Source organism: Cetorhinus maximus, chromosome 1 (assembly GCF_964194155.1).
Source record: "Cetorhinus maximus chromosome 1, sCetMax3.hap1.1, whole genome shotgun sequence".
Classification (NCBI taxonomy): domain Eukaryota; kingdom Metazoa; phylum Chordata; class Chondrichthyes; order Lamniformes; family Cetorhinidae; genus Cetorhinus; species Cetorhinus maximus.
Genome location: NC_135879.1, coordinates 136,104,078 through 136,130,984, shown reverse-complemented (window position 1 = coordinate 136,130,984; position 26,907 = coordinate 136,104,078). Strand labels below are relative to the sequence as shown.

Below are 26,907 nucleotides of genomic sequence, written 5' to 3'. Positions count from 1 at the left end.
GATCAGCCATGATCGTATTGAATGGGTGGGCAGGCTCGAGGGGCTGAATTGCCTACTCCTGCTCCTAGTTCCTGTGTTCTTATGTATTCCTGCTGCTGACTTCCTTAGTGAAAGTGGAGTTGATGTAAGAGATCAGCTGTAATCTGATGGGATGGTGGAACATATCTGGGGAACTGCATGGCCTCCTCCAGTTCCTATAGATTCTTTTACATAATAGCTTTCATAAAAAAAATACACAAGTAACAATTGCTATTTATAAATTATTTATTCACTTTTGCTTGAACCTTTTGAGGAATACTCTTGATTTTAATTTATTAAATTTCACTTCTCCCCTACTTTTGTCTCATATTTTCTCCCTCGTGTTACCTCTCTCTATTTAATTTAGAGAGGAATCCTATTTGTAAAACTGAGTGGAGTAGTCTAATAATTATATGGGCATTTAGAAATATTTCTCTAATAATTTAGTTCTATAATAGTTTAGATAAATAAATGCAGTGGTTGACATGATGAAAGCTTGCAATTCCACAGTTTGAATAAATCCAAATGATTACATTTAAATTTAAAATGTTTACAGTGGGTTTTAAATTGAAAGTGACAGTCTCTGTTATATTTGGCTACCTATTTGACTGAAGTCTATAATTAGAGCTTTATAAATAGCATAAAGACCGTCTCATCCAGCAGTCAATCAATGTTTAGTCCCTGCTTGTTCAATATACTTTCTTAATACTGCCTAAGAAAATGATTTCTTCTTCATTGGCGTGAATATTCTACTTTATTTGAGGTATGTATGATTAACAATTTCACAATGAAGATTTTGGAAATATATCTTTGTTATTTAGTTGTTGAGCAAGCACTTGGCAGTTAACAATGATAAGATTATTATTAGTACAAATGTCAACGCCACTAACAAATTCTGTAAAATTATGTCAGATATTTGTTAAGCCTGCTTCTGGGTTTCTCAGCAATACCGCATGTGTAAAAATTTTAAAATGACAAAAAAAGTAGATGCATTAGACTCCAGAGAACTGCATTTAATAGACTTATTTTAAAACTAATGATATCTTGATTTTTTAAAATCATCAATTCATACTGGTCTAAATTATGAGGCTAGAAGTTTTCTACATTATGGATTTATTTGAACAATCATGTGTTTCTTATGTAATGTTTAAAATAAATGTATTTCTTAGTCATGACGGCTTTGGCCTATGGCCAATATTGGTTTGCTGGCAGAGACAGGTGTTTATGTTTCATGTGGTAATCTGATTCCCAAAGACAGAAAAACTTTAAAGTTGAGCGAGGTAGATTTGTTTTAAAATGTGTATTGTCATTTTAAATAGTCTCCTATTTAGTTTTGTTGGATATTTACAATAAGGAACTGATTTTTTTCTGAAATCAATTGATTTATTTGCAGTTCTTTAGCACTATAAGATTGATGTGTCACAAAGATTGTGTTTTACTTCAAACATAGAAAATCTACGAACAAAGTGCCAAATTTTTCTCAAAAAAGTTAATTATGTTTTTGCGTGGAGTTATACCCCCTTTTCTACAAGGTAAGAAAGCAGAGCAATGGGTATGAGAAAAGGATTATGTGGAGAGGATGGAATGACATTTATGTAGGATAACTGTGAGGAATAGGTGTGAGAATAGCTCAAAGATGAGGATAAGTGTTAATATTGGCTGTTCAGATGGAGATGTGAGGATGTGCTTCAAGAGTGAGGAATGAGTGAAGTGCAAGATATAAAAACTGAAAATGTTGTTCTGAGGTGAGTTGTGCAGAAGAATGCTGGGAATGCCAGATCGTGGGGTTTGATGCCTGAAAGGATTACGCTCCTTACCTTTCCTGCCTTCCTGGAGTCCTGGATCCTCGTGGTGCACTCTCTTCAGGCTTGAGGAACCATTCTCCTGCTGCTGACTTCCTTAGACATTTCCATCTGTGCCTGATTGATTGGAGAGGTTGTACCCTCCCTCCCATCCTTGGCAGAGCTCACCTCACTGTAGTTTCTTAGATCCCCTAGCGGAACCTCCAGGTAAGAGCGAGAAATCCGGGGGCCAGCCTTCCTCGGTCTCCTCTCCATTCCTGTGGTTGCTGCAGCCTCAAAAGCCCATGTGCAGGTAAACCATTGTAACTGGTGCCAAGGTCCCTTTAATTAGACACCTTTCCTTTGATAGACCCAGAGCATCATTCCACCCACACTCCCTGTGGGATGTTAATGTTATTTAAAGAGCCACAGCAAAACCCACTGGAGTTTACAAAGTGTTCCCAACCCACTAATGCTATTATTATCAAATGGTGAATTATTTGGGCAGAGCTAAGTTTTGAAAATTTCGCCCTGTAATTCTCAGTAACACATTGTCTCTTTCGCAAAAGACTTTCTAGACAATTTACCTCACTGTGTCATTTCCCCTTTTTTTTAACTATCTGGAGAAACTAAATAGTCTTGTTATCAAAAGGTTAGTGTTTACTTTCTGGTTACTAAAGCAAAACTACTTTTTGGTCCATGATAATTCACCATTTGGTAATAATAGCATACTTGTGAGTCCTTATTAATTATTATTTATTTGTGCATATTTATAGCCTAAAGTACATTGTAGGATAATTCCTATTAAGCTATTTCAATGGATGGCTTTACAGCTTGCACACGAGCAGGGGAGAGAGCTGATCCTGAGTGAGACACAGCCAGAGTGAGTGAGTATTGTCAATTTGGTGCACAGTGGGAATTGAACTGGTAAGTCTTTCTCTTTAATTTCTTTTTAATTTTTGTAAGTTCAGTAGTCTTGTTAAAAGGTTGGTAAGGTAGCTGACTCAGCTGCATGTGTGGCAGTTAACTGTCAATCACCTGAAGCCTGATTAGGGCGAGAATAGGTGTTAATTACTATTTGAAGCTTAACTAGTGTGAGTCACCTCAGCTCTATTTAAGAAAGGGACTATTTAGAAGCACACTACAGTGTGCTTGCACACGAGCAGGGGAAAGACCTCATCATGAGTGAGACACAGCCAGAGTGAGTGTATGTATTGGCAATTTGGTGCACAGTGGGAATTCGGGGAAGAGGTGCTCTTTCCATTTTTTCTTTGCTATCCAACTTCTTCAATCTTCAGAGAGAGGTCTTGCCCTGCTGCAGCAGTACAGGCTACAAGGGAAAGGAATGACTGGTAAGTAGTGGGTAAGGTCGGGTAAGTATTTACTACTTTAACTGTTTATAGCTTAAGGTCCTTTTGTGGTTTATAGTTTGTATATTCTATAATAACGAGGATCAGGAAAGAAGGGCCCTAGAGTAATTGATTTAAAAGGATAAGTCATGGCAGGAGAGCTTAAAGCCATGGTGTGCTCCTCGTGCTCCATGTGGGAAGTCGGGAACATTTCCAGTACCCAGGACCAGCATGTGTGCAGGAGGTGTGTCCAGCTGCAGCTCCTGGAACCTCGGGTTTCAGAGCTGGAACGGCGGCTGGGGACACTGTGGAGCGTCCGCGAGTCTGAGAGCATCGTGGATAGCATGTTTAGAGAGGTGGTCACATTGTAGCTGAAGGGACTTGAGGAAGGAAGGGAATGGGTGACCACCAGGCAGTCCAAGAGAAACAGGCAGGTAGTTCAGGAGTCTCCTGGGGTCCCGCTCGCAAATCGGTATTCCATTTTGGAGGCTGATGAGGGCGCTTGTTCCTCCAGGGAGTGCAGACAGAGCCAAGCTTCTGGCACCACAAGAAGCCTGCCTGTACAGGAGGGGAGGAAGGGAGGAAGAGCAATAGTAATAGGGGATTCTATAGTCAGGGGAACAGGTAGGCGCTACTCTGGCCGTCAGCGTGACTCCAGGATGGTGTGTTGCCTCCCTGGGGCTAGGGTCCGGGATGTCACTGAACGGCTGCAGGGCATCCTGAAGAGGGAGGGTGATAAGGCAAAGGTCATGGTACATGTTGGTACCAATGACATGGGTAGAAAGAGGGATGAGGTCTTGCATCAAGAATTCAAGGAGTTAGGCAGTAGACTAAAAAGCAAGACCCCACGGGTTGTAATCTCTGGATTACTTCCAGTGCCATGAGCTAGCGAGCTCAGAAATAGGAGAATAGCGCAGTTGAATACGTGGCTTAAGAGTTGGTGCAGGAGGGAGGGTTTTAGATTCCTGGATCACTGGGACCGTTTCTGGGGAAGGTGGGACCAGTATAAGCGGGACAGTCTACATCTGAACCAGAGCGGGACTAACATCCTTGCATGCGGGTTTGCTATTGCTGTTGGGAGGAGTTTAAACTAATTCAGCAGGGGCAGGGGACACAGAATTTTAGTAGAATAGGGACACATCATAATACAGTAAAACAATCAAGTCAGACGGAGTACACCTGCATTAAGTTTCAAGGGAGTAAAGCAAGGCTGGATGGCCTCTACTTTAATACCAGGAGTATTACAGGTAAAATGGATGAGTTAAGGGTGAGGATTGACACGTGAAATTGTGATATAGTAGCCATCACTGAGATGTGGTTGAGGGAGAGGCAGGATTGGCAGCTCAACATTCCGGGATATAAAATCTTCAGGCGAGACAGGGGAGGGGGTAAAAGAGGAGGGCATTGCATTATTAGTTAAGGAATCAGTTACTGCAGTGAGGAGAGATGATATCTTGGAGGGGGCTTTAAATGAAGCTTTGTAGATAGAGCTCAGGAATAAAAAAGGGGCAGCCACATTGTTAGGTGTTTATTATAGACCCCCAGATAGTCAGCGGGAAATTGAGGAGCAAATATGTGCACAATTTGCGGAGGTGTGTAAAAACAATAACAATAGGGTAATTATGTTAGGTGATTTCAACTTTCCCAACATTAATTGGGATAGACAGTATAAGGGCTTGGATGGAGTGGATTTCTTGAAATATGTACAACAAAACTTTTTAGGTCAATATGTAGAGGGTCCAACAAGGGACGGCGCAGTGCTGGACCTAATTCTGGGGAATGAAGGTGGATAGGTGGCTGAGGTGGTGGTGGGGGAGCATTTTAGTGATAGCGACCACAGCATGGTACACCTTAAGTTTGTTATGGACAAAGAAATAGACAAGTTGCAAAAAATTGTTTTGGATTGGGGGAGAGTGGATTTTAGTAAAATAAGGCAGGATCTGGCCAAGGTAGATTTGGAAGCAGCTACTTGTGGGGAAATCTACAGAGGAGCAGTTGGGGGCATTCAAAAAGGAAATGTGGAGGGTACAGGCTCAACATGTTCCCTCTAGGGTGATAGGAAAGAGTAACAAGCCCAGAGAACCATGGATGACCAGAGATATTCAGGTTACGATGAGAAGGAAAAGAAAGGCTTTTAGCAGGTACAAGGGAAGCAAATCAGTGGGGGCATTGGTGGAGTACAGAAAGTGCAGGGTGGAGCTTCAGAAAGCAATTTGGAGAACAAAGAGGGGATATGAGAAAGCTCTGGCTGGTAAAAGTAGGGAAAATCCCAAGATATTCTCTCAGTATATCAATGGGAAGAGGATACCCAAGGAAAGAGTAGAGTCCATAAGGGACCAAGAGGACAATCTATGCGTGGAGCCAGAGGACATCGCTAGAGTGTTGAATGAATACTTCACATCGGTCTTCAACCAAGAGAATGAGGATGAAGGTATGGAACTTGGGGAGAGAGACTGCGAGGCTCTTGAGCAAATTAATACAGGGAGTAACAAGGTATTGGAGGTGTTGGCAGGCTTAAAAGTGGACAAATCTCCAGGTCCGGATGATTTGTGTCCCAGACCGCTGAGGGAGGCAAGGGAGGAAGTCGCAGGGGCTCTGACCCGAATTTTTAATTCCTCTCTGGCCACGGGAGAGGTGCCAGAGGACTGGAGAACAGCTAATGTGGTTCCGCTATTTAAGAAGGGTTGTAGAGATAAGCCAGGGAACGACAGGCCAGTGAGTCTCACATCAGTGGTAGGGAAACTATTGGAGAAAATTCTGAAGGAGAGAATCAATCTCTACTTGGAGAGGTAAGGTTTGATCAGGGATAGTCAGCATGGCTTTGTCAGAGGGAGGTCATACCTAACAAATTTGATTGAATTTTTTGAGGAGGTGACCAGGTGTGTAGATGAGGGTAATGCAGTTGATGTAGTTTATATGGATTTCAGAAAAGCCTTTGACAAGGCCCCACATGGGAGACTTATAAAGAAGGCAAATGCACATGGGATACAGGGTAATTTGATAAGGTGGGTTCAAAATTGTCTTAATTGCAGGAGACAGAGTGTGTTGACAGAAGGATGCTTTAGTGACTGGAAGCCAGTGTCCAGTGGCACACCACAGGGATCTGTACTCAGTCCCCTATTATTTGTCATTTATATAAACGACATAGATAACTATGTGGGGGGTAGGATTAGTAAGTTTGCGGATGACACAAAGATTGGCCGGGTGGTTAACAGTTAGGTTGAGTGTCTTGGGCCACGTGAAGATATAGACGGGATGGTCAAATGGGCAGATAAGTGGCAGGTGGAATTTAAGCCTGAAAAGTGTGAGGTAATACGCTTTGAAAGGAGTAATTTGACAAGGAAGTATTCAATGAACGACATGACTCTAGGAAGTTCTGAGGAACAAAGGGACCTTGGTATGTGTGTCCATAGATCTCTGAAGGTGAAGGGGCATGTTAGGGGGGTGGTGAAAAAGGCATATGAGACACTGGCCTTTATCAATCGAGGCAGAGATTACAAAAGTAGGGAGGTCATGTTGGCGTTGAATAGAACTTTGGTGAGGCCACAGCTGGAGTACTGTGTGCAGTTCTGGTCGCCACATTGTAGGAAGGATGTGATTGCACTGGAAGGGGTGCAGAGGAGATTCACCAGGAAGTTGCCTGGGATGAAACAGTTAAGTTATGAAGAGAGGTTGGATAGATTTGGGTTGTTTTTGTTGGAGCAGAGAAGACTGAGGGACGACCTGATCAAGGTGTACAAGATTATGAGGGGCATGGACAGGGTGGATAGGGAACAGCTGTTCCCCTTAGTTGAAGGGTCAGTCACGAGAGGACATAAGTTCAAGGTGAGGGGAAGGATGTTTAGGGGGGATATGAGGAAAAATCCTTTTACCCAGAGGGTGGTGACGGTCTGGAATGTGCTGCCTGGGAGAGTGGTGGAGGTGGGTTGCCCCACATCCTTTAAAAAGTACCAGGATGAGCACTTGGCACGTCATAACATTCAAAGCTATGGGCCAAGTGCTGGTAAATGGGATTAGTTTGGTAGGTCAGGTGTTTCTCACATGTCGGTACAGACTCGATGGGCCGAAGGGCCTCTTCTGCACTCTGTGGTTCTGTGATGTAAGTTTTTTTGATGAATGGCTGAGACCACTATAGAGGACGAAAGATTCATTATAGTCTGTGAAATACATAATGTAGGAGGCTCGTGTTCAGACAATTGTTCTTCATTGCCGATTGTTTGCTAATGCTGAAGGGGGGAAGCAGAGATTGGAAGCTTTTGAAACATAATTTGCAAGAAGGATGTTGGGTGTCAGCTGGGAGGATGGACTGACCAACCTTGAAAGAATGAAAAGGAGTGACCTGTGTGCAATAACGGAGCACATTGCAGCAAGATTACAATAAACATCTGTTATATGGTTAAAAATCTCCTCCCTTTGAATAAGGTGATGAAAAATGTTGCAGTTAGGAAATGAATATGTTGAAGGTCAAAATGAGATTTTTTTTACTCTTTCGTGGAATGTGTGTTGCTGGCAAGGCCAGCATTTGTTATCCATCCTTAATAGTGGAATTGGGTATGGAAAGACATAAAAAAGGATACTGTGAGACTGACATTACACATCGGAGAGGGTGAAGGCAGGGATTTATTTCATATCGATGGGCAGCTTCGTTATGATCATCCACTGGTTTTATTCAAGTGTTGCCCTTGTTTCACTTTGTTTGCGGAAGATTTTCCACTTCACAAGGTTATTGTTATAACAGTCCAAGTAAAGGAATAGATTGAAACAGCATTCCATAGAAAAAGAATTGTGCAAAATACCTTGGATTAATATCTTTCAAACTCTGACATTCTAGGCTATATAGGCCAAAAGATTTATTATGTTATCATTAACAAAGAATTTCCTGCCAATTAACTGCGAATGGTCAGATAATCACCACTGAGAATTTAATAAGTGTTGTGGAGTACTTATTCTCCTCATAGTAATTCCAAATGAAGCATTTGGTAACTGTAATCAGTGTTTTTAGTCATGCTTTTTTGCTACTGTGGATGGTGGAAATTTGAAATAAAAGGAAAAAATGCTATAAATGCTCATCAGGTCAGTCAGCATCTGGGGAGGGAGAAACAGAGTTCTGCTGAAAGTTCACTGAATATTCATTTCATTTCTCTTTCCACAGATATTGCCTAATCTGCTGAGTATTTCAGGCATTTTCTGTTTTTATTCCCTTTTTGTTATTTGAAATAGGGCAAATATCAGATCTGCCACAATCATAAAAAGATAAATATTATAGGTGTAGTTTTACAAGTTTACCCTCATGGCACAGAGCCCCCACCTATTGGGAGAGAATATCACAAACATGGCTCTGCGCCCCCATAATTGTTTGTCAATTAATGTTTAAATATGAATAGTCTTAGCCTGAGCTGCATGATCTATCAACATAGTGTTTTCTTACCTATCAGATATTAGAAGGATCTACAAGGAATCTATTTTGCTTATGGTGTGTAGTTTAGTGGCACAAGGGAAGATTGTCCTAAAGCACATCATTGCAGATATTTAGTGCATAAGATAGTTTCAGTTCATAGAAAATGTGGGCTTGCCTATGAAAGTTGGTTCTTGCAGTGAGTGCAAGTAAAGAGTATTAGGAGAGTCACCTGATTGGTAACATACGGGCGAAATCTTCCCATGTTGGGCAGGCCAAGCGGGAGCCCGCCATTTTACGCAGGTAGGCCAATTAAAGCCCGCCCAACGTATTTCTCAACTCCCGAGGATAGCAGGAGTGGGCGGGCGGCGGCGGGCGTGAACAGACCAGCGGGTCCAATGGCGACCTGGCAGCTTGTTTAAAAGAAGACCTAGCAGCCTTTGCAAAGCTGCTGACAATGGCCAGGAGAAAAGCACAGCAGACGGCTACTGTGCATCAGCCAACTCCGGAGGGAAGGCCAGCGTGGCAGGCCAGCCTGGAGGGTAGGCCAGTGGGGCAGGCCAGGCCAGAGGGTAGGCCAGTGTGCCCCCTGGTTCTCGGATGAGTGCCTAGCTGCTCTCCTGGATGAGGTGGCAGCATGGTGGGAGGTCCTGATTGTGAGGGAAGGGAGGCAGAGGCCTCCCCACCTGACCAAACATGCATGGGAGGAGGTGGCCGAGAGTGTGAGCTCCCATGTTGTGGTGTGGCACATATGGGCCCAGTGCCGTAAAAGATTCAACAACCTCCTGCGCTCGGGAAGGGTGAGTACCATGTTGGCTGAGGTCACTTAATGCAGCGTCACCCTTTCCCCCGCAACTCTGAGTACAGTAATGTCATTGAATCCCTCACGGCATGTATCCATCGCTGGGTGGGGCAGCAGACATTGCGCATGCCTAGTTCACCCTGAGAGGGTTGAGCTAGGATGTGTTCTGCATCTGCAGCATGTGTGACACCGACACCCACAGTACAGAGTGGGGTTGAAAGTCAAGGATCTGCACCTAGGCAGAGTGCTGGAACTGGGAAGTATGTCGAAGTCAGGGTGCTAACATGCTGAGAGGGGAGCTTCCAGTTGGTGGGGCACCAATCCACCTGCTGGTCTTTGCGCTCCACGTGCTTGTGCCTCCTAGCTTAGCAAAGTTACATCTTGTGGTGCCACATGTGAAGGAGGCAGCATTTGGGCAACGGGGTGGTGGCGGGGGGGTCCAGCCCTGGCTTGTTTGGGTGAGTGTGCGGTAGCTGCGGGGTGACGAAGAACTGGAGCCCTGCAATGTCCCACTCTGGCTGGGTTAACATGGAAACATAGAAAATAGGAGCAGGAGTAGGCCATTCGGCCCTTCGAGCCTGCTCCGTCATTCATTACGATCATGGCTGATCATCCAACTCAATAGCCTGCTCCCGCTTTCTCCCCGTATCCTTTGATCCCTTTCGCCCCAAGAGCTATTGCTAACTCCTTCTTGAAAGCATACAATGTTTTGGCCTCAACTACTTTTTGTGGTAACGAATTCCACAGGCTCACCACACTCTGGGTGAAGAAATTTCTCCTCATCTCAGTCCTAATTTGTCTACCCCATATTCTCAGACTGTGACCCCTGGTTCTGGACTCCCCCACCATCGGGAACATCCTTCCTGCATCTATCCTGTCTAGTCCCGTTAGAGTTTTATAAGTTTCTATGAGATCCCTCCTCATTCTTCTAAACTCCAGCGAATATAATCCTAACCGACTCAATCTCTCCTCGTATGTCAGTCCCGCCATCCCAGGAATCAGTCAGGTAAACCTTCGCTGCACTCCCTCTATAGCAAGAACATCCTTCTTCAGATAAGGAGACCAAAACTGCACACAATATTCCAGGTGTGGTCTCACCGAGGCCCTGTATAATTGCAGCAAGACATCCCTGCTCCTGTACTTGAATCCTCTTGCTATGAAGGCCAACATACCATTTGCCTTCTTTACCACCTGCTGCACCTGCATGCTTACCTTCAACGACTGGTGTACAAGGACACTCAGGTCTTGTTGCACATTCCCCTCGCTCAATTGTTGGCCATTCAGATAATAATCTGCCTTCCTGTTTTTGCTACCATAGTGGATAGCCTCACATTTATCCACATTATACTGCATCTGCCATGCATTTGTCCACTCACTCAGTTTGTCCAAATCACCCTGAAACATCTCTGCATCCTCCTCACAGCTCACCTTCCCACCCAGCTTTGTGTCATCTGCAAATTTGGAGATATTACATGTAGTTCCCTCATCTAAATCATTAATATACATTGTGAATAGCTAGGGTCTCAGCACTGATCCCTGTGGAACCCCACTAGTCACTGCCTTCCATTCAGAAAAATACTAGTTTATTCCTACTCTTTGTTTCCTGTCTGCCAACCATTTTGCTATCCATCTCAATACACTACCCACAATCCCATGCACTTTAATTTTACACGCTAATCTCTTATGTGGGACTTTGTTGAAAGCCTTCTGAAAGTCCAAATAAACCACATCCACTGGCTCCCCCTCATCAACTCTAGCAGTTACATCCTCAAAAAATTCCAGTAGATTTGTCAAGCATGATTTCCCTTTCGTAAATCCATGCTGACTCTGTCCGATTCTGCCACTGTTTTCCAAGTGCTCAGCTAATAAATCTTTTATAATGGACTCTAGAATTTTCCCCACTACCGATGTCAGGCTGACTGGTCCTCTGGTCTGACTGTTTTCTCCCTGCCTCGCTTTTTAAATAGTGGGGTTACATTAGCTACCCTCCAACTTGCAGAAACTGTTCCAGAGTCTATACAATCTCGGAAGATGATCACTAATGCATCCACTATTTCTAGGGCCACTTCTTTAAGTATTCTGGGATGTAGATTATCAGGCCTTGGGGATTTATCGGCCTTCAATCCCATCAATTTCCCCAACACCACTTCCCTACTAATACTGATTTCTTTCAGTTCCTCCCTCTCACTAAACCCTGTGTTCCCCAACATTTCTGGTATGTTATTTGTATCCTCCTTTGTGAAGACAGAACAAAAGTATGTATTTAGTTGGTCAGCCATTTCTTTGTTCCCCATTATAAATTCCCCTGTTTCTGACTGTAAGGAACCTACATTTGTCTTGCCAATCTTTTTCTCTTCACATACCTACAGAAACTTTTACAGTCAGTTTATGTTCCCCACAAGCTTACTCTCGTACTGTATTTTCCTCTTCTTAATCAATCCCTTGGTCCTCCTTTGCTGAATTCTAAACTGCTCCCAATCCTCAGGTCTGTTGTTTTTTCTGGCCAATTTGTATGCCTCTTCCTTGGATCTAATACTATCTCTAATATTCCTTGTAAGCCATGGTTTGGCCACCTTTCCTGTTTAACTTTTGCGCCAGAGAGGAATAAACATTTGTTGCAGTTCACCCATGCGCTCGTTGAATGTTTGCCATTGCCTATCCACCGTCATCCCTTTAAGTAATGTTTCATAATCCATCATAGCCAACTCGCGCCTCATACTATTGTAGTTTCCTTTAATAAGATTCAGGACCCGAGTCTCAGAATCAACTATGTCACTCTCCATCTTGATGAAGAATTCTATCATATTATGGGCGTTCATCCCCAAGGGGCCACGCATAACTAGATTGCCAGTTATTCCTTTCTCATTACACACTACCCAGCCTAGGATGGCCTGTTCTCTACTTGGTTCCTCAACGTATTGGTCCAGAAAACCATCCCATATACACTCCAGGAATTCCTCCCGTACGGTATTGTTACTAATTTGATTTGCCCAATCTATGTGCAGATTAAAGTCACCCCTAAGTACAGATGTTCCTTTATTGCATGCATCTCTAATTTCCTGTTTAATGCCATTCCCAACATCACCACTACAGTTTGCGGGTCTATATACAACCCCCACTAACGTTTTTTGCCTCTTAGTGTTTCTCAGCTCTACCCATACAGATTCCACATCGTCAGAGCTAATACCTTTCCTCACTATTGCGTTAATTTCCTCTTTAACCAGCAATACAACTCCACCACCTTTTTCTTTTTGTCCGTCCTTCCTAAATACTGAATACCCCTGGACGTTCAGTTCCCATACCTGGTCACCCTGCAGCCATGTCTCCGTTATCCCGACTATATCATACCTGTTTACATCTACTTGCGTTTAATTCATCCACTTTACTGCAAATGCTCCTCGTGTTAATGCACAAAGCCTTAAGGCTTGTCTTTTTAATATTACTTGTTCCGTTCCCACTATTTTTCACTGAGGCCCTGTTTGATTCTTACCCTTGATTTCTCTACCTATCACTTTTCTTATTCCCTTTTCTGTCTTTTGTTCTTGTCCTTGATTCCCCCTCGTCTGACTCCTTGCATAGGTTCCCATCCCCCTGCCATTTTAGTTTAAACCCTCCCCAACCACTCTCAATACTCCCCCTAGGACATAAGTCCTGGTCCTGCCCAGATGTAACCCGTCCAGTTTGTACTAGTCCCACCTCCCCCAGAACTGGTCCCAAGGTCTCAGGAACCTGAAACCCTCCCCCTCACACGATCTCTTCAGCCACGTATTCATCCGATATATCCTGCTATTTCTACTCTGACTAGCACGTGGCACTGGTAGTAACCCTGAGATCACTGCCTTTGAGGTCCTACTTTTCAACTTACTTCCTAACTCCCTATATTTTGCTTTTAGAACCTCATCTATTTTCTTACCTATTTCATTTGTACCAATGTGTACCATGACCACTGGCTGTTCACCCTCCCCCTTCAGGATGTCCTGTAGCCGTTTTGAGATATCATTGACCCTAGCACAGGGAGGCAACATACCATCCTGGAGTCTCGTTTGCGGCCACAGAAACACCTATCTATTCCCCTTAAAATTGAATCCCCTATAACTATTGCATTCCCACACTTTTTACTCCTCCTCTGTGCAGCGGAGCCAACCATGGTGCAATGAATTTGGCTGTTGCTGCTTTCCCCAGAGAGGCCATTCTCCTCAACAGTATCCAAAGCAGTATATATGTTTGCAGGGGACTAGCCACAGGAGATTCTTGCACTGCCTGCCTAGTCCTCTTGCTCTGCCTGGTGGTAACCCATTCCCTTCCTGCCTGTGGACTCTTAGCCTGCAGTGTGACCACCTCTCCATACATGCTATCCATGATACTCTCCGCCTCGCAGATGCTCCACAATGTCCCGAGCTGCCGCTCCAGCTCCGAAACCCGGGCTTCCAGGAGGTTCAGCTGGAGACACTTCCTGGACACATACTGGCCCCAGGCACTGGAAATGTTCCCGGCTTTAGATAGAAATTAACCATTAAATTCCCTCAGCCACCAAACTCCAACCTAAGCACTCTACTGCAGCCCAAAGCAGCACTCCAGTGCAGACCCACTGCAGGTTGGCAGGGATGCAATGGGAATCCAGGTGCAGGCTGGACTAATCAATGCTCTTCTCTCATTTTCAGGAGAAGACTGCGCACAATCCCGCAGAGCAGATGCGGACTGGCGGAGGCTAGGCCCAGTTGACAAACCTGACACCTTTTGAGCAGCAGACCATGGATCTGGAGAGTCGCCATGTGCCCAGGTCCACCGGTGGCGGTGAGGCAGGGGTGCCACGGGGAGGTATGTTTGGCGAGCACTCAGGTCACCATGCATGTCCCAAAAGCCATGGCACTGCTGAATGCTCAGTGATTGAAGTTAGCAACATGGGTTGACCATTGATTATGGAAGGATGAGCACATAATGCAAGTTGACATTGTCTGCACTGTAACTAATCAAATGTCCTTTTCCTTCCTTTCAGCATCACTGAAGCAGGGCCGGGAGGAGGAGGCAGAGGGCCCACCTCTCACACTCGAGGACCCAGAGGAAATCCACTCACCAGCATCACACCATCTCTGCCAGGCAGGCACCAGCGCAGATACTAGCACTTCAGTGGGAATTAGATCTTCGGCTAGTGTCCCGGGGCACAGCGGTGAGGGCACTTCACACTCGCTTGAGGTGCAGGCGAAGACAGAGAGTGCCCAGGACGCCAGCAGTCGGAGGACTGCTGGGGACCAGGCACATGCTTGGTGGCTGATGATGTGTCTCTGTAGTCGTCCGTGAGGCAGTGAACGCTGGAAGTGCAGCAGGGTATGCGAGACGATCTGGTGGACATACATGAGGCTATGCATGGCATGGTGCCCGTGCTTGAGGAGTCCACGTGGAGCATCACCGATGCCATGAGCCTCATAGCCGAACGCCATGCTTCCTACATGGAGAGAGTGGCGACTCTCATGGGAAGGCTCCTCCAGGAGATCAATCAGGGCCTCTTGGGGTTGCACTTGGACCTGCAAGCCCTCACAGCGGCATTAACCTCAGTTGGTCATTGGCCGTGTGTGAGATGGTTTGGACTCCAACTATCCAAGCTCAGTGCCCATCCATCTACAGAGAACAGGGAGGTCCGAAGCGACCTTATGTCGGTGCAGCAGCTGCCTGTCATCTCTGCGGGCTACTGTCAGGGTGCTCCGGATGACGGCATCAGCTCCTCCGCCCCTCTGCCAGTGACCATGGCATCTGATGAGGTTGCAGCGACTGGGGAGATGCCAGCTGTGGCATTGGCCGCTCCCTCCCAGGCGGGGCCATCAAAGGCTCCACAGGCCAGAGAATGTCCGCCAAGGTCATCGAGGCCAACAGGACAGCACAGTGGGCAGGCTGTCTCAGATGCCAGTGCCAGCGAGGGGACAGCACCTAGACGTACCACCCGTAAGTGTAAATTTAAGGCAGTTTAGGCATACCATGGGTTTCTCGCTGGTGCTTTTATGTTGGCCCATAGTACTTTGTGGAAGTCCAGCACTTAGGTGTGATGTCCAACACCGTTTTTTTTTTGGTTTATGAGGTTACATTTGTTTTCTTAATAAATTTTGACATGTTGCCTGGCCACAGGGTGATTCCTTACTTCTGCAAGTGGACAGGAAGCCATGATGTTATGAGTGAGCTGTTTGACATTGAGCTTTATTGATAAGGCCCTTAATGTTACTATCCAGGCAGGTTTAGCACTCGGGTATCGAGTATGGAGCCTGCAGCCCTGGCGTGTGCTGAAGTTCCATCTGTGGTGTGCTAGCTGAAGGTTCTCTGGATTAAAGTCTCCCGGGTGTCCCTCCCTCTACGGAGATCAGCGTCTACCCCATCAGTGTTCTCCTGTGCGTGTTCATCCTCGGACCCACTGCTGGACTCATCGTGTGCTTCCGGAGCAACTGTGTCTACATCTTCCTCGTCCACTGTGTCGCTCCTTTCTAGTGCTAGATTGTGGAGAGCACAGCATGCAACGACTATCAATGATACACGATCTGGGGGCTACTGGAGTGTGCCCCCTGAGCGGTCCAGGCATCGGAAGCGCATCTTGAGAAGACTGATGGCTCTCTCCACCACAGTCCTTGTGGAGGCGTGGCTCCTATTGTACCACTGCTCAGTTTCTGTTCTTGGATGGCGAAGAGGTGTCATGAGCCACCTTCTGAGGGGATAGCCCATGTCACCCAGCAGCCATCCATCAAGCCGGACTGGAGCACTGAAGTGCCTCGGCACCTGGGAGTGTCTGAGGATGTAGGCATCGTGGGCGCTGTCTGGGTACCTTGCACAGACTTGCAGAATCTGCATCCTGTGATCACACACTATCTGCACGTTCATGGAGTGGAAGCCCTTCCTGTTGACGAAGGCATCAGGCTCACCTGCTGGCACCTTGATGGCCACATGTGTGCAGTCGATTACACTGTGGACGCAGGGGATCTGAGCAACTGCTGCGAAGCTTCTAGCTCGCTGTGTCTGGCTGGCATCGTCCCAGCCGTAGTGGATGAAAGTCAATGCACACCTGAACAGAGCATCTGTCACCTACTTGACACAGGTGTGGACAGCTGATTGGGAGACTCTGCAAAGACCACCTACTGAGCCCTGGAAAGAGCCAGAGGCATAGAAGTTGAGGGCAGCTGTGACCTTTATTGCCACTGGCTTGGGGTGCCCACCCACACAGTTTGCGAAGATCTCAGGGCCTATCATCTGACAAATGGAGACGGAGCCTCCTTCAGCACTGCACCTCAGACATATTGAGGTAGCTGCTTCACTGCCTGTAAACCTTGGCAGCAGGATAGTGGCATCTTCTTTGGTCCCTTTCGCTTTAGACTTCCTGTTGGCTCTGCACCCCTTGTGCCTGCACCTCTCCTCCCAAAGGTGGCTCCCTGGAGGCTGAATGTGGACTCCTGGCCTCCTCCCCCTTCTGGCCCTCCCTTCCTCCTCAGAGGAGGTGCCTGCAGTGGAGAGCACAACTCCCATTCCCAGGCTAAGGGAAGACTTCCTGAAAGCTGCAGGCCCCAAAAATGATCTTTACTGTAGAGCTCTGACCTGAAGGCTTTTACTCCTGTCCAAGCAGCTGGTATGAGTTTTGAAGCATTCCTGCTCACACAGGCAAGTATCAGTACTTTTCACACTTAAATACCTGACAGATAATATTCGTGACCCCACTCACCCCTCTTATCCTGCCCGTGGATGAGGTTTATACAAATGTCTCCTACCTGCCTGCCTGTTGCACCCGTGTGACCTCCTGAAGATCGCACGGGCCTTGAGAAATTGCACACAATTGCTGCCTCAAGGGCCTTAAGTACATGATTAATTAATGGCGTGCAACGGAGAACATCGTGCGCCCGCCCGCCTCAATATTGCGATGGCATTCGCCCGATGTCACTGAGCGTCATTTTACTTGTCGACGTGCAGGGCCCGCCCTTGCACGCCAACGGGAAAATTCTGGCCATAGTTTTACTACCATTTCACATCCTCCAGCTCTGAGGAAGATTACATGAACTGTTGAGAGTTTTATATTTCGTCCTACCAGGATAATCTTCTGATGAGATTTGATTTCGACATGGAAGATTTAATTATGTTATCGGTGTTTTCCAGGGACTTTTTCAGAATGTCTACCTTTGAACAGTTTAATCCAGATTTTTACCAATCAAATTATGATATTAATGACCAACAACAAACCATGTATGACTATGGAGGGAGCAGCGATCCAGATTCAAGTAGGTAAGACAATTTATATAGTTACCTAATTTTACATGTTTTGTTACTGCATTGATACAGGCCATTCAGCCCAACAGGTTCATGTCATTCTTTACATGCCACATGAGCCTCCACCCGCCCTTTTTCATCTAACCCATCACCTTCTATTCTTTTCTCCCACATTTGTTTACCTAGCTTCCCTTAAATGCAATTATGCTATTTGCTTCAAATAGGGGAGGGCAAACTAGGCAAGGGATTACTCTATGAATGGTAGGAAGCTGGAAAGTACTGAAGATCAGAGGGACCTTGGTGTGCATATCCAAGATCCCTGGAGGTAGCAGGGCAGGTAGATAAGGTGGTTAAGAGGGCATATGGGATACTTACCGTTATTAGGTGAGGCATGGAATAGAAGAGCATGGAGGTTATGCTGGAACTGTATAAAATGCTGATTAAGCCACAACTGGGGTACTGCATGCAGTTCTGATCAACACATTATAGGAAGGATGTGATTGCACTGGAGAGGGTGCAAAGGAAATTTACCAGGATGCTGCTTGGGCTGGAGGGTCTGAGCTATTAGGAAAGATTAAATAGGCTAGGGTTGTTTTCCTTGGAGCAGTGAAGGTTGAGAGGGGACCTGATAGAGGTATATAAGATGATGAGGGGCATAGATAGGGTCGATAGAAAAGCACTTTTTCCATTAGTAGAGGGGTCAATAACCAGGGGCATAGATTTAAGGTAAGAGGTAGCAGGCTAAGAGGGGAGTTGGAGAGAATTTTTTTCACCCAGAGGATGGTGGGAGTCTGGAACTCACTGCCTGAAAGGGTGGTTGAGTCAGAAACTCTTGTAACATTTAAGAAGCATTGAGATATTCACTTGCATTTCCATAGCCTCCAGGGCTATGGGCCAAGTGCTGGAAATTGGGATTATTGTAGTTAGATCTTTGTTGACCAGCGTGGACACAATGGGCTGAATGGCCTCCTCCTGTGCTGTAAATGTCTATAAGTCTGAGAGTATTCCTTGTGTTACTGTGTTCCGCATTCTAACTGCCCTCTGGGTAAAGAAGTTTCTTCTGAATACTGTATTGGATTTAGATCTCTATGGTTGCTACTTTTGGTCTCTTCCACTAATGGAAGCATCTTCTCTGTGTCTACCCTATCAAACCCTTTCATAACCTTAAAAACCTCAATCTATTATGCTGCTTGCCTCCTGAGGCAACATGTTTTGACATTGGTCACAAGTCCACTGCTTGGTACCTTACTAAAGGCCTTTTGAAAATCCATATAGATTACCTCAACTGTGTTACTGAATTTGAAGTTGTCCATCAAGAATAATAAATCAATGTTTATACATAGGCCTAGATTTTCACTGAGTCGGAATGACTCTGGGGCCCTTTAAAAATGGCGGCCGGGACCCATTTCCGGGATTTCCAACCCCATTCCCAGGGTTTCCAATTTTCAGGAGTGCTATTTAAGGGTCTGGGCTGGATTGAGCCGCAATCCAGTACCCTGCACTCCTGACCTAGCCAACTCCATTGTGGAGATAAGACATGTTCTAGTCCTCCACAATTTTCATGGAGTCAGGCCAGGTTTTAAACATGTCATGATTCACGGCACTGCAGAGGTCTCATGAACCATAGTCTGCATCAGGGAATTTCAAAAGATGTTCCTTATGCCCCCATGCCAAGGTATGGCCCCCCAAAAAAAACCCTGCGGCTTCTCATGCTCCCCCATGCAAGCTCGGGCACTTCCATGCCCATTCACCCACTATACACTATACTTATAGAACCAGTGAATCATATAGTGACAGTAGGATGTGTAAAAAAAGCTTGAAAAAAAAGTCATTCATGGATAACTTTGCACTTTCTTAAAAAAAACTCCTTTTTAACTACAGCCCAATAAAAGTTTCAATCATGCAGACTCTTTAACATTTCAATAGCTGAAATTGCAAACTGTTTGGGCGGGATTTTCTGCACCCGTCGCCGCTGGGATCTTCCGGTCCTGCCGCAAGTCAATGGATTTCTGGCTGGGGCACCACCTCACCCGCGGTGGGTCCCGCCCGCAACGGGGCTGGAAAATCCCGGCCTTTATCTTGTAAAAATAAACACTTGTGAAATAGACAGCATAGTTCAGAGAGTCAGAGCTGTCAATCAAGCTATGTTTTCCTGGCACTCAGGTGTTTCAACAGGCTAATGGATTTCTGGGCTCTCAGACAAGAATACATAATGAGGCTTGGCTGAGAGCCCAGCCATGATTAGAGTACTAAAATATCTGAGCCCAAGAAAAACATTGCTTGATTGACAGCTATCACTCTCTAATCTATGCTGCAAATTTAACAAAATTTATTGTTAAAGAGGTTGTTTGGGTAGGACATAGCTTGGCATGGGGGGCATGAAGGGCCATATGGGGTGGGTATGAGATTGCATGAATGGGGCATAGGGAGGGGGTGGGGTAGGGGCTAGAGGGCCTTTCTGTATTTATTTTAACTGGGATGAAGTCCCGGCTCTTCGAATAAGCAATTTACCTTATGCCACTCTGCCACCTTCTTTCTGTAGCCTTGTACAGTCTTCCTTTTCGGATAATAATCCAATTTCCTCTTGAAAGCTTCAATTGAACCTGCCTTCACCACACTCTCAGGCAGTGCAATCTATTAGTGCAATCATCAAAGATTGATTTTGAGTAGCACGAAGGAAGCTCAATATCGCTCAATTTAATTATTTAATATGTGTGCTAAAACATATGCTTCGGTATGAAATCAGCAGGCTATCTAATGGGGGGACACATACATTAATACAGAGTAGTATTTCTTAAACGCAGTTAGCATCTATCCTTAAAATGATATTTTACAAACTCGCCTCTACTCCCAGCTGCCCCTGTGGCTGCCTCTGAACATTTTCCTGCGTCAGTTGACCTGACTCCAGCACGTACCTGCCTTCTCCATAATGAAAATCCCATCCTTGTGGGCACTTTCTCCCAAGATGCTTGGAATTTTCCCATCTCCCTCTACCTGCCTGGAGATTGAAAATCTAGGCCATATTATCTAAAACTGCTTTCATGATGCTATTTTACTAAGAAACACAGAAAATTGTTTTGTCTCTGCAAAAGAAAGCAGGGCATCAAATGTTCAGAGCCATTATTAGTGAATCTGGTTATCGTGATTCTGGGCCATCTTTTTCTACAATAGAAGATTAACACGGCTGTATACCTTTTCCAGGCTTCCTTTCTGTCACAAATAATAGATCCATATTCCTATTGTAGAGAAACTCTCAAAATTGTTCCTGTGAACACAAATTACCACAAGCACTTCCTAGTTGTAAGCAACCTGTATATCCGAAGTCTCCTCATTCATGCAAAGGCTGGTTTTATCATGCCAGGACAGCATCTGGGTAACCTCATGTTACTGTTTAGCACCCTTCAATATGAAATGTCTGTTTTATTACATGCCTACTTGTTGGAAGTGCTTGTCATGCATAATAATGAGTTTGGCCTACCTGTGCAGAGCTCTCAATTCTATCCTCTTCTTGATATCCTTCCAGTAGTGCCAATGTTGGGGACAACAGTAACTCATATCAAATCCACTATACATGCCTGTTGTAACAGGAACTTTGTGACAGGGTAGTGGCTATTAACTTCATACAATCTACCCCTCCGCTCTGTTATTGTTAGCAACAGGCTTCCATAGCATTATTGATAAACTTTACTTACCCTGATTGGAAAACTGCATTATTGCAAGTTTCTTGTGTGTCATTTAAAGGATGAATGCTTATTGCATTTAAGAAATACTACTCTGCATTAATATATGTGCCTCCCTATTAGATAGCCTGCTGATTTCATGCTGAAGCATATGTTTTAGCACACATATTAAATAATTAAAATGAGCAATAATGAGCTTCCTTCGTGCTACTCAAAAACCAGCCTTTGATGAATGCACTAATAGATTGCACTGCCTGAGAGTGCGGTGGAGGTTCAATTGAGGCATTCAAGAGGGAATTGGATTATTATCTGAAAAGGAAGAATGTGCAGGGCTACGGGGAGAAGGATGAAGAGTGGCATAAGGCAAATTGCTCCTTCGAAGTGCTGGCGTAGAAATGACAGGCTGAATGGCCTCCTGTGCAGTAACAATTCTATGATTCTAGTTGTGGTTTCAGGATGCTTTGTCCATAAGCACTCTAATCATTTTAAATTTACTTTCTTCTAAAACAATGCAAATGTATGAGTGGGAGGAGCTTATGTTTTGTAATATCATTACAACTTTATTCCATATACATACCAAAAGTCATTATGTAGCAAGGCTTTTGGATGAACCGCAGATACAAAAGCAAAATACTGCAGATGCTGGAAATCTGAAATAAAAACAAAATGCTGGAAATACTCAGCAAGTCTGGCAGCATCTGTGGAGAGAGGAACAGTTAACTTTTCAGGTCTGTGATCTTTCATCAGTTCTACTTCGGTAATGAAAAATCACTGTCACTGTATGGGGCCCAGTTGTCAATACAACTGAACTGAGCAGAATTTGGGAGAATGGACTAAGACGTGGCAGAAATCAATTCAGTATTAGTAAGCGTGAAGTGTAATTCTCATTTTAAAAAACAAACAGCAGTAATTATATTCTTAACGGAAGTGGGCTAGATGTTGTGTAAGAGCAGAGAGATTTGGGATACAAGTTCACAGCAGCAACTCTATTAAAAAAAAAGCTAATGGAATTCTAGGTTTATCTCAGGAGGTTTAGAATGGGCCATAACTTCCGAGTTCCAGGGCATCATATTTGGTACCCCAAAAATGTGCTGGGGAAACCCTCTCGGCGGTTCACAGGTAGGGTTTACACGGCCTTTGCTCGGAAGTGCAAACTTCCCCGGGCAATTTCCATGCATTGGGAATCTTCCAAAAATTGCAATTTAAATTACAAACCTTGGATGGTTGTGACTGGGTTACACCATAGATACCCAGAGAAAGTTAGAAAGATTCAAACCACTTTGAGCTTCTGAACAACTATTGCACAGACTGCGCCCCTCCCCCCACCCCACCACCACTGCACACCCCAACTACACCGCCCCCCCACCTCCACAAGACCCCTCACACACCCATGAGACTACATCCCCCAACAGAAACTCCCCAACCCACGGGATTCACCCCCATCCCCGTAGGGACTCTTTCCCCCACCAGCACCCAACAACCCAGCCAGGCCTGACTCTTGCCCCCCACAGAGGTCTGAGCTGACTCCCCCACCCCAGAGGCTTGACCCAACCCAGCTCAACCCAACCCAAGCCCACCCCATCCCCGGTCTGACCCACCCAGCTCCCCACCCCTCTCAAGTGCGGCCCGGCCCAAACCAAACCTCCCCGAGACCCAACCTTGCCCCTGACCCGACCCGAACCCGCCCGACCCGACACAACACCCCGACCTGACCCCCTGTGACCCAACCTGACCCCGGCTAAAATGCACTCCCCCCCTCCACCCTCCAATATCCTACCCACTTACCTTATACACTTACCTTCTCCTTGGTCTTTTTTAAATACATTCATGGGATGTGGGTGTCACTGGCTACATCATCATTTATTGACTGTCCCTAATAGTACTTGAGAAGGTGGTGGTGAGCTGCCTTCTTGAACTACTACAGTCCATGTGGTGTAGGTAGACCCACAGTACTGTTAGGGAGGGAGTTCCAGGACTTTGACCCAATGACAGTGAAGTAACGCCGATATATTTTCAAGTCAGGATAAGTAAGTGGCTTGCAGAGGAACTTGTGGGTGGTGGTGTTCCCATGTATCTGCTGCACTTGTCCTTCTGGACGGTAGTGGTTGTGAGTTTGGAAGGAGCCTTGGTGAGTTCCTGTAGTGCATCTTGTATATGGTACACACTGCTGCTACTGTGTGTTAGTGGTGGAGGGAGTGAATGTTTATGGATGTGGTGATAATCAAGCAGGCTGCTTTGTCCTGGATGGTGTCTTGAGTATTGTTGGAGCTGCACTCATCCAGGCAAGTGGAGATTATTCCATCACACCCCTGACTTGTGCCTTGTCGGTGGTGGACAGGCTTTGGGGAGTCAGGAGGTGAGTGACACGATGCAGGATCCTTTGCCGCTAACCTGCTCTTGTAGCCAGGGTATTTATGTGACTAGTTCAGTTCAGTTTCTGGTCAATGGTAACCCCCAGGAGGTTGATAGTTCTGGATGGGCCCTGACAATACTTTGAGGGTAAACTAGCAAGTAATATAAAAACGGACAGTAAAAGCTTCTTTAAATATCTAAAATGGAAGAGAGAGACCAAAGTGAACATAGGCCCCTTACAGAATGAGGCTGGAGAAATAATAATGGGGAACCAGGAAATGGCAGAGGAGTTGAATAAATACTTTGCTTCAGTCTTCACAGTATTAGACACTAATTGCATTCCAAAAATACTAAATAATCAAGGGGCAAAAGGGGGCGAGGAAATAAATACAATAACTATCACTAGAGAAAAAGTACTAGGGAAACTAATAGGGCTAAAGGCTGATAAGTCTCCTGGACTGGATGGGTTGCATCCAAGGATAATAAAGGAAGTAGCTACAGAGATAATTGATTCATTGGTAGTAATCTTCCGAGAATCCTTAGATTCTGGAAAAGTCCCAGAGGATTGGAAAACTGCCAATGTAAGACCCATATTCAGAAAGGGAGGGGGACAATAAACTAATATAGTAAATATAGGCCAGTTAGCTTAACATCTGTCATTGGGAAAATATTAGAATCTATTATAAAGGATGTGATAGCAGAGCCTTTACAAATACATAGTATAATAAAGCAGAGTCAGCATGGCTTCATGAAGGGGAAACCATGCCTGACAAATTTATTAGAATTCTTTGAGGAGGTAAGAAGCAGGATAAATAAAGGTGAACCAGTAGATGAAATATATTTGGATAGCCAAAAGGGCATTCGATAAGATACCACATGTAAGGCTACTTAATAAGATAAGAGCCATGGTGTTGGGGGTAGTATATTAACATGGATAGAGGATTGGCTAACTAATAGAAGACAGAAAGTTGGGATAAAGGGGACATTTTCAGGATGGCAGCCTGTAGCTAGTGAAGTGCCACAGGGATCAGTGCTGGGGCCTCAATTATTTACAATATATATGAATAACTTAGATGAGGGAAGTGAATGCACTATCATCAGATTTGTGGATGATACAAAAATAGGTGGGAAGGCAAGTGGTGAGGATGAGACAAGGAGCCTACAGCTGGATACAGACAGATTAAGTGAGTGGGCTTAAATGTGGCAGATGGAATATAATGTGGGAAAATGTGAGATTATGCACTTTTGCAGGGAGAATAGAGGAGCTGAATATTATTTAAATGGAGAAAGACTGCAGGAGGCTGCAGCAAAGAGGGATGTGGGAGTCCTTGAGAATGAATCCCCGAATGCTAACATACAAGTTCAACGGGTAATTGGGAAGGCAAATGGAATGCTGGCCTTTATTTCAAAGGGAGTGGAATATAAAAGTAGGGAAGTCTTGTTAGAACTATATAAGGCACTAGTTAGACCACACCTAGAATACTGTGAACAGTTTTGGTCCCCTTATCTAAGGAAATATATACTGACATTGGAGGCAGTCCAGAGAAGGTTGACTAGGTTGATTCTGGGTATGGAGGGATTCTCTTATGAGGAGAGATTGAGTAGTTTGGGCCTGTACTCATTGGAGTTTAGAAGAATGAGAGGCGACCTTATTGAAACATTTAAAATTTTTAGGGGGCTTGAAAGGGTAGATGCTGAGAGGTTGTTTCCCCTTGTGGGAGAGTCTAGGACCAGAGGGCATAATCTCAGAGTAAGGGGTCACCCATTTAAAACAGAGGTAAGGAGTAATTTTTTCTCAGAGGGTTGTTAATCTGTGGAACTTTTTACTGCAGATGGCTGTAGAAGTTGGATCATTAAATATATTAAAGGCGGAGATAGACAAATTTTAAATCAGTAAGGCAATCAAGGGTTATGGGGAAAAGTCAGGAAAGTGTAGTTGAGGATTATCAGATCAGTCTTGAGCTCATTGAATGGCGGAGCAGACTCGATGGACCGAATGGCCTTCTTCTGCTCATACGTCTTATGGTCTTATGATCAATGACCTTCCTTCCATCATAAGATCAGAAGTGGGGATGTTCACTGATGATTGCATAATGTTCAGCACCATTCGTGACTCCTCATACTGAAGCAGTCTATGTCCAAATGCAGCAAGAATTTGACAATATCCAGGCTTGGGCTGACAAGTGGCAAGTAACATTCGCACCACACAAGTGCCAGGCAATGATCATCTCTAACAAGAGAGAATCTAACCATGATTCTGTGAGGGTGGCTATGTCAGGCTGTTGCTTGACTAGTCTGTGAGCCAACTCTCCCAATTCTGGCACTAGCCCCCAGATGTTAGTAAGGAGGACTTTGCAGGGTTGACAGGGCTGCATTTTACCATTGTTGCTTCTGGTACCTAGGCCGATGCTGGGTGGTTCATCTAGTTTCATTCCTTTTAAACTTTTTAGCAGTTTGATGCAACTGATTGCCTTGCTAGGCCATTTCAGGGGATATTTAAGGGTCAGCCCTATGCCTGTCAAGCACCTTTAAACTTCAGTGGATGTTTAGCTTAGCTGGTTTACGGCAGCTGGTGCTGTAAAAAGGCGGCCGTGGCCTCCTTCCCTTCGACTGAGCTGCCCTTCGACGTTAGGCCCTGGGGAAGTGCTGCATTGCTCGGATCTCACCCCGCCTGAGTCAGAAGGTCGGGCGAGACAGGATGGAAAAAAAATCAGGTAAAAAATTAGGAGCGAAGTGGCAATCCAAGCAAGTTCAGGCCCATTATGAAACCCAATAATCAGCCTATATAAAACTTAATGAGAGTTCAGTCAGAGTTCTGGAGCAAAAAGATTTGAGTGTCTAAGTACACAAATCACTCAAAACTGGTGCATCCATACAAAAATTGATCACTGCTGTTTCTCTTGCACCTCTCTCAAATGCCCCATTCCCTACTCCTTCTCCTCTTTTCCTTCATCTCTCCACCCCTCCTCTTTTCTTCTCCCCCTTGTCACGTTTCCCTATGCAGTTTGTCTCTTTTCACCTTCCCTTCCTTGATCCAGTTATCTCCTCTGCTCTGCAGCTAATGGACTTGATTAGGGTTGCCAACCCTCCAGGATTGGCCTGGAGTCTCCAGGAATTGAAGATCAATCAATCTCCAGGATACTGCTGTGTGCAACCCTGGTGAAAAAATTAGGACATTAAAATGATTGATTTTTTTGTCATTTTCTCTGGACATTTCTCTTTACCAGATATAAAAATGGGCAAAAAAGACTGTTTAGCTGACAGTCAAGCATCACCCAATTGGTTAGTGAATCTTTTTGCT

At 45.1% G+C, this 26,907-nt stretch overlaps 1 protein-coding gene across 1 annotated transcript in view; it reads left to right on the top strand.

Moving 5' to 3' along the window:
• The first annotated feature begins 691 nt into the window (after positions 1 to 691).
• The window catches only part of LOC144688266 (protein YIPF5-like), an 81,446-nt gene continuing 55,230 nt past the window's right edge, over positions 692 to 26,907 (top strand). The window contains exons 1-2 of the mRNA XM_078554735.1: positions 692 to 781; positions 17,464 to 17,589. Coding sequence (XP_078410861.1) covers positions 17,477 to 17,589 — 113 coding nt within the window. The 5' untranslated portion in view covers positions 692 to 781; positions 17,464 to 17,476. The remainder of the gene's footprint in view (positions 782 to 17,463; positions 17,590 to 26,907) is intronic.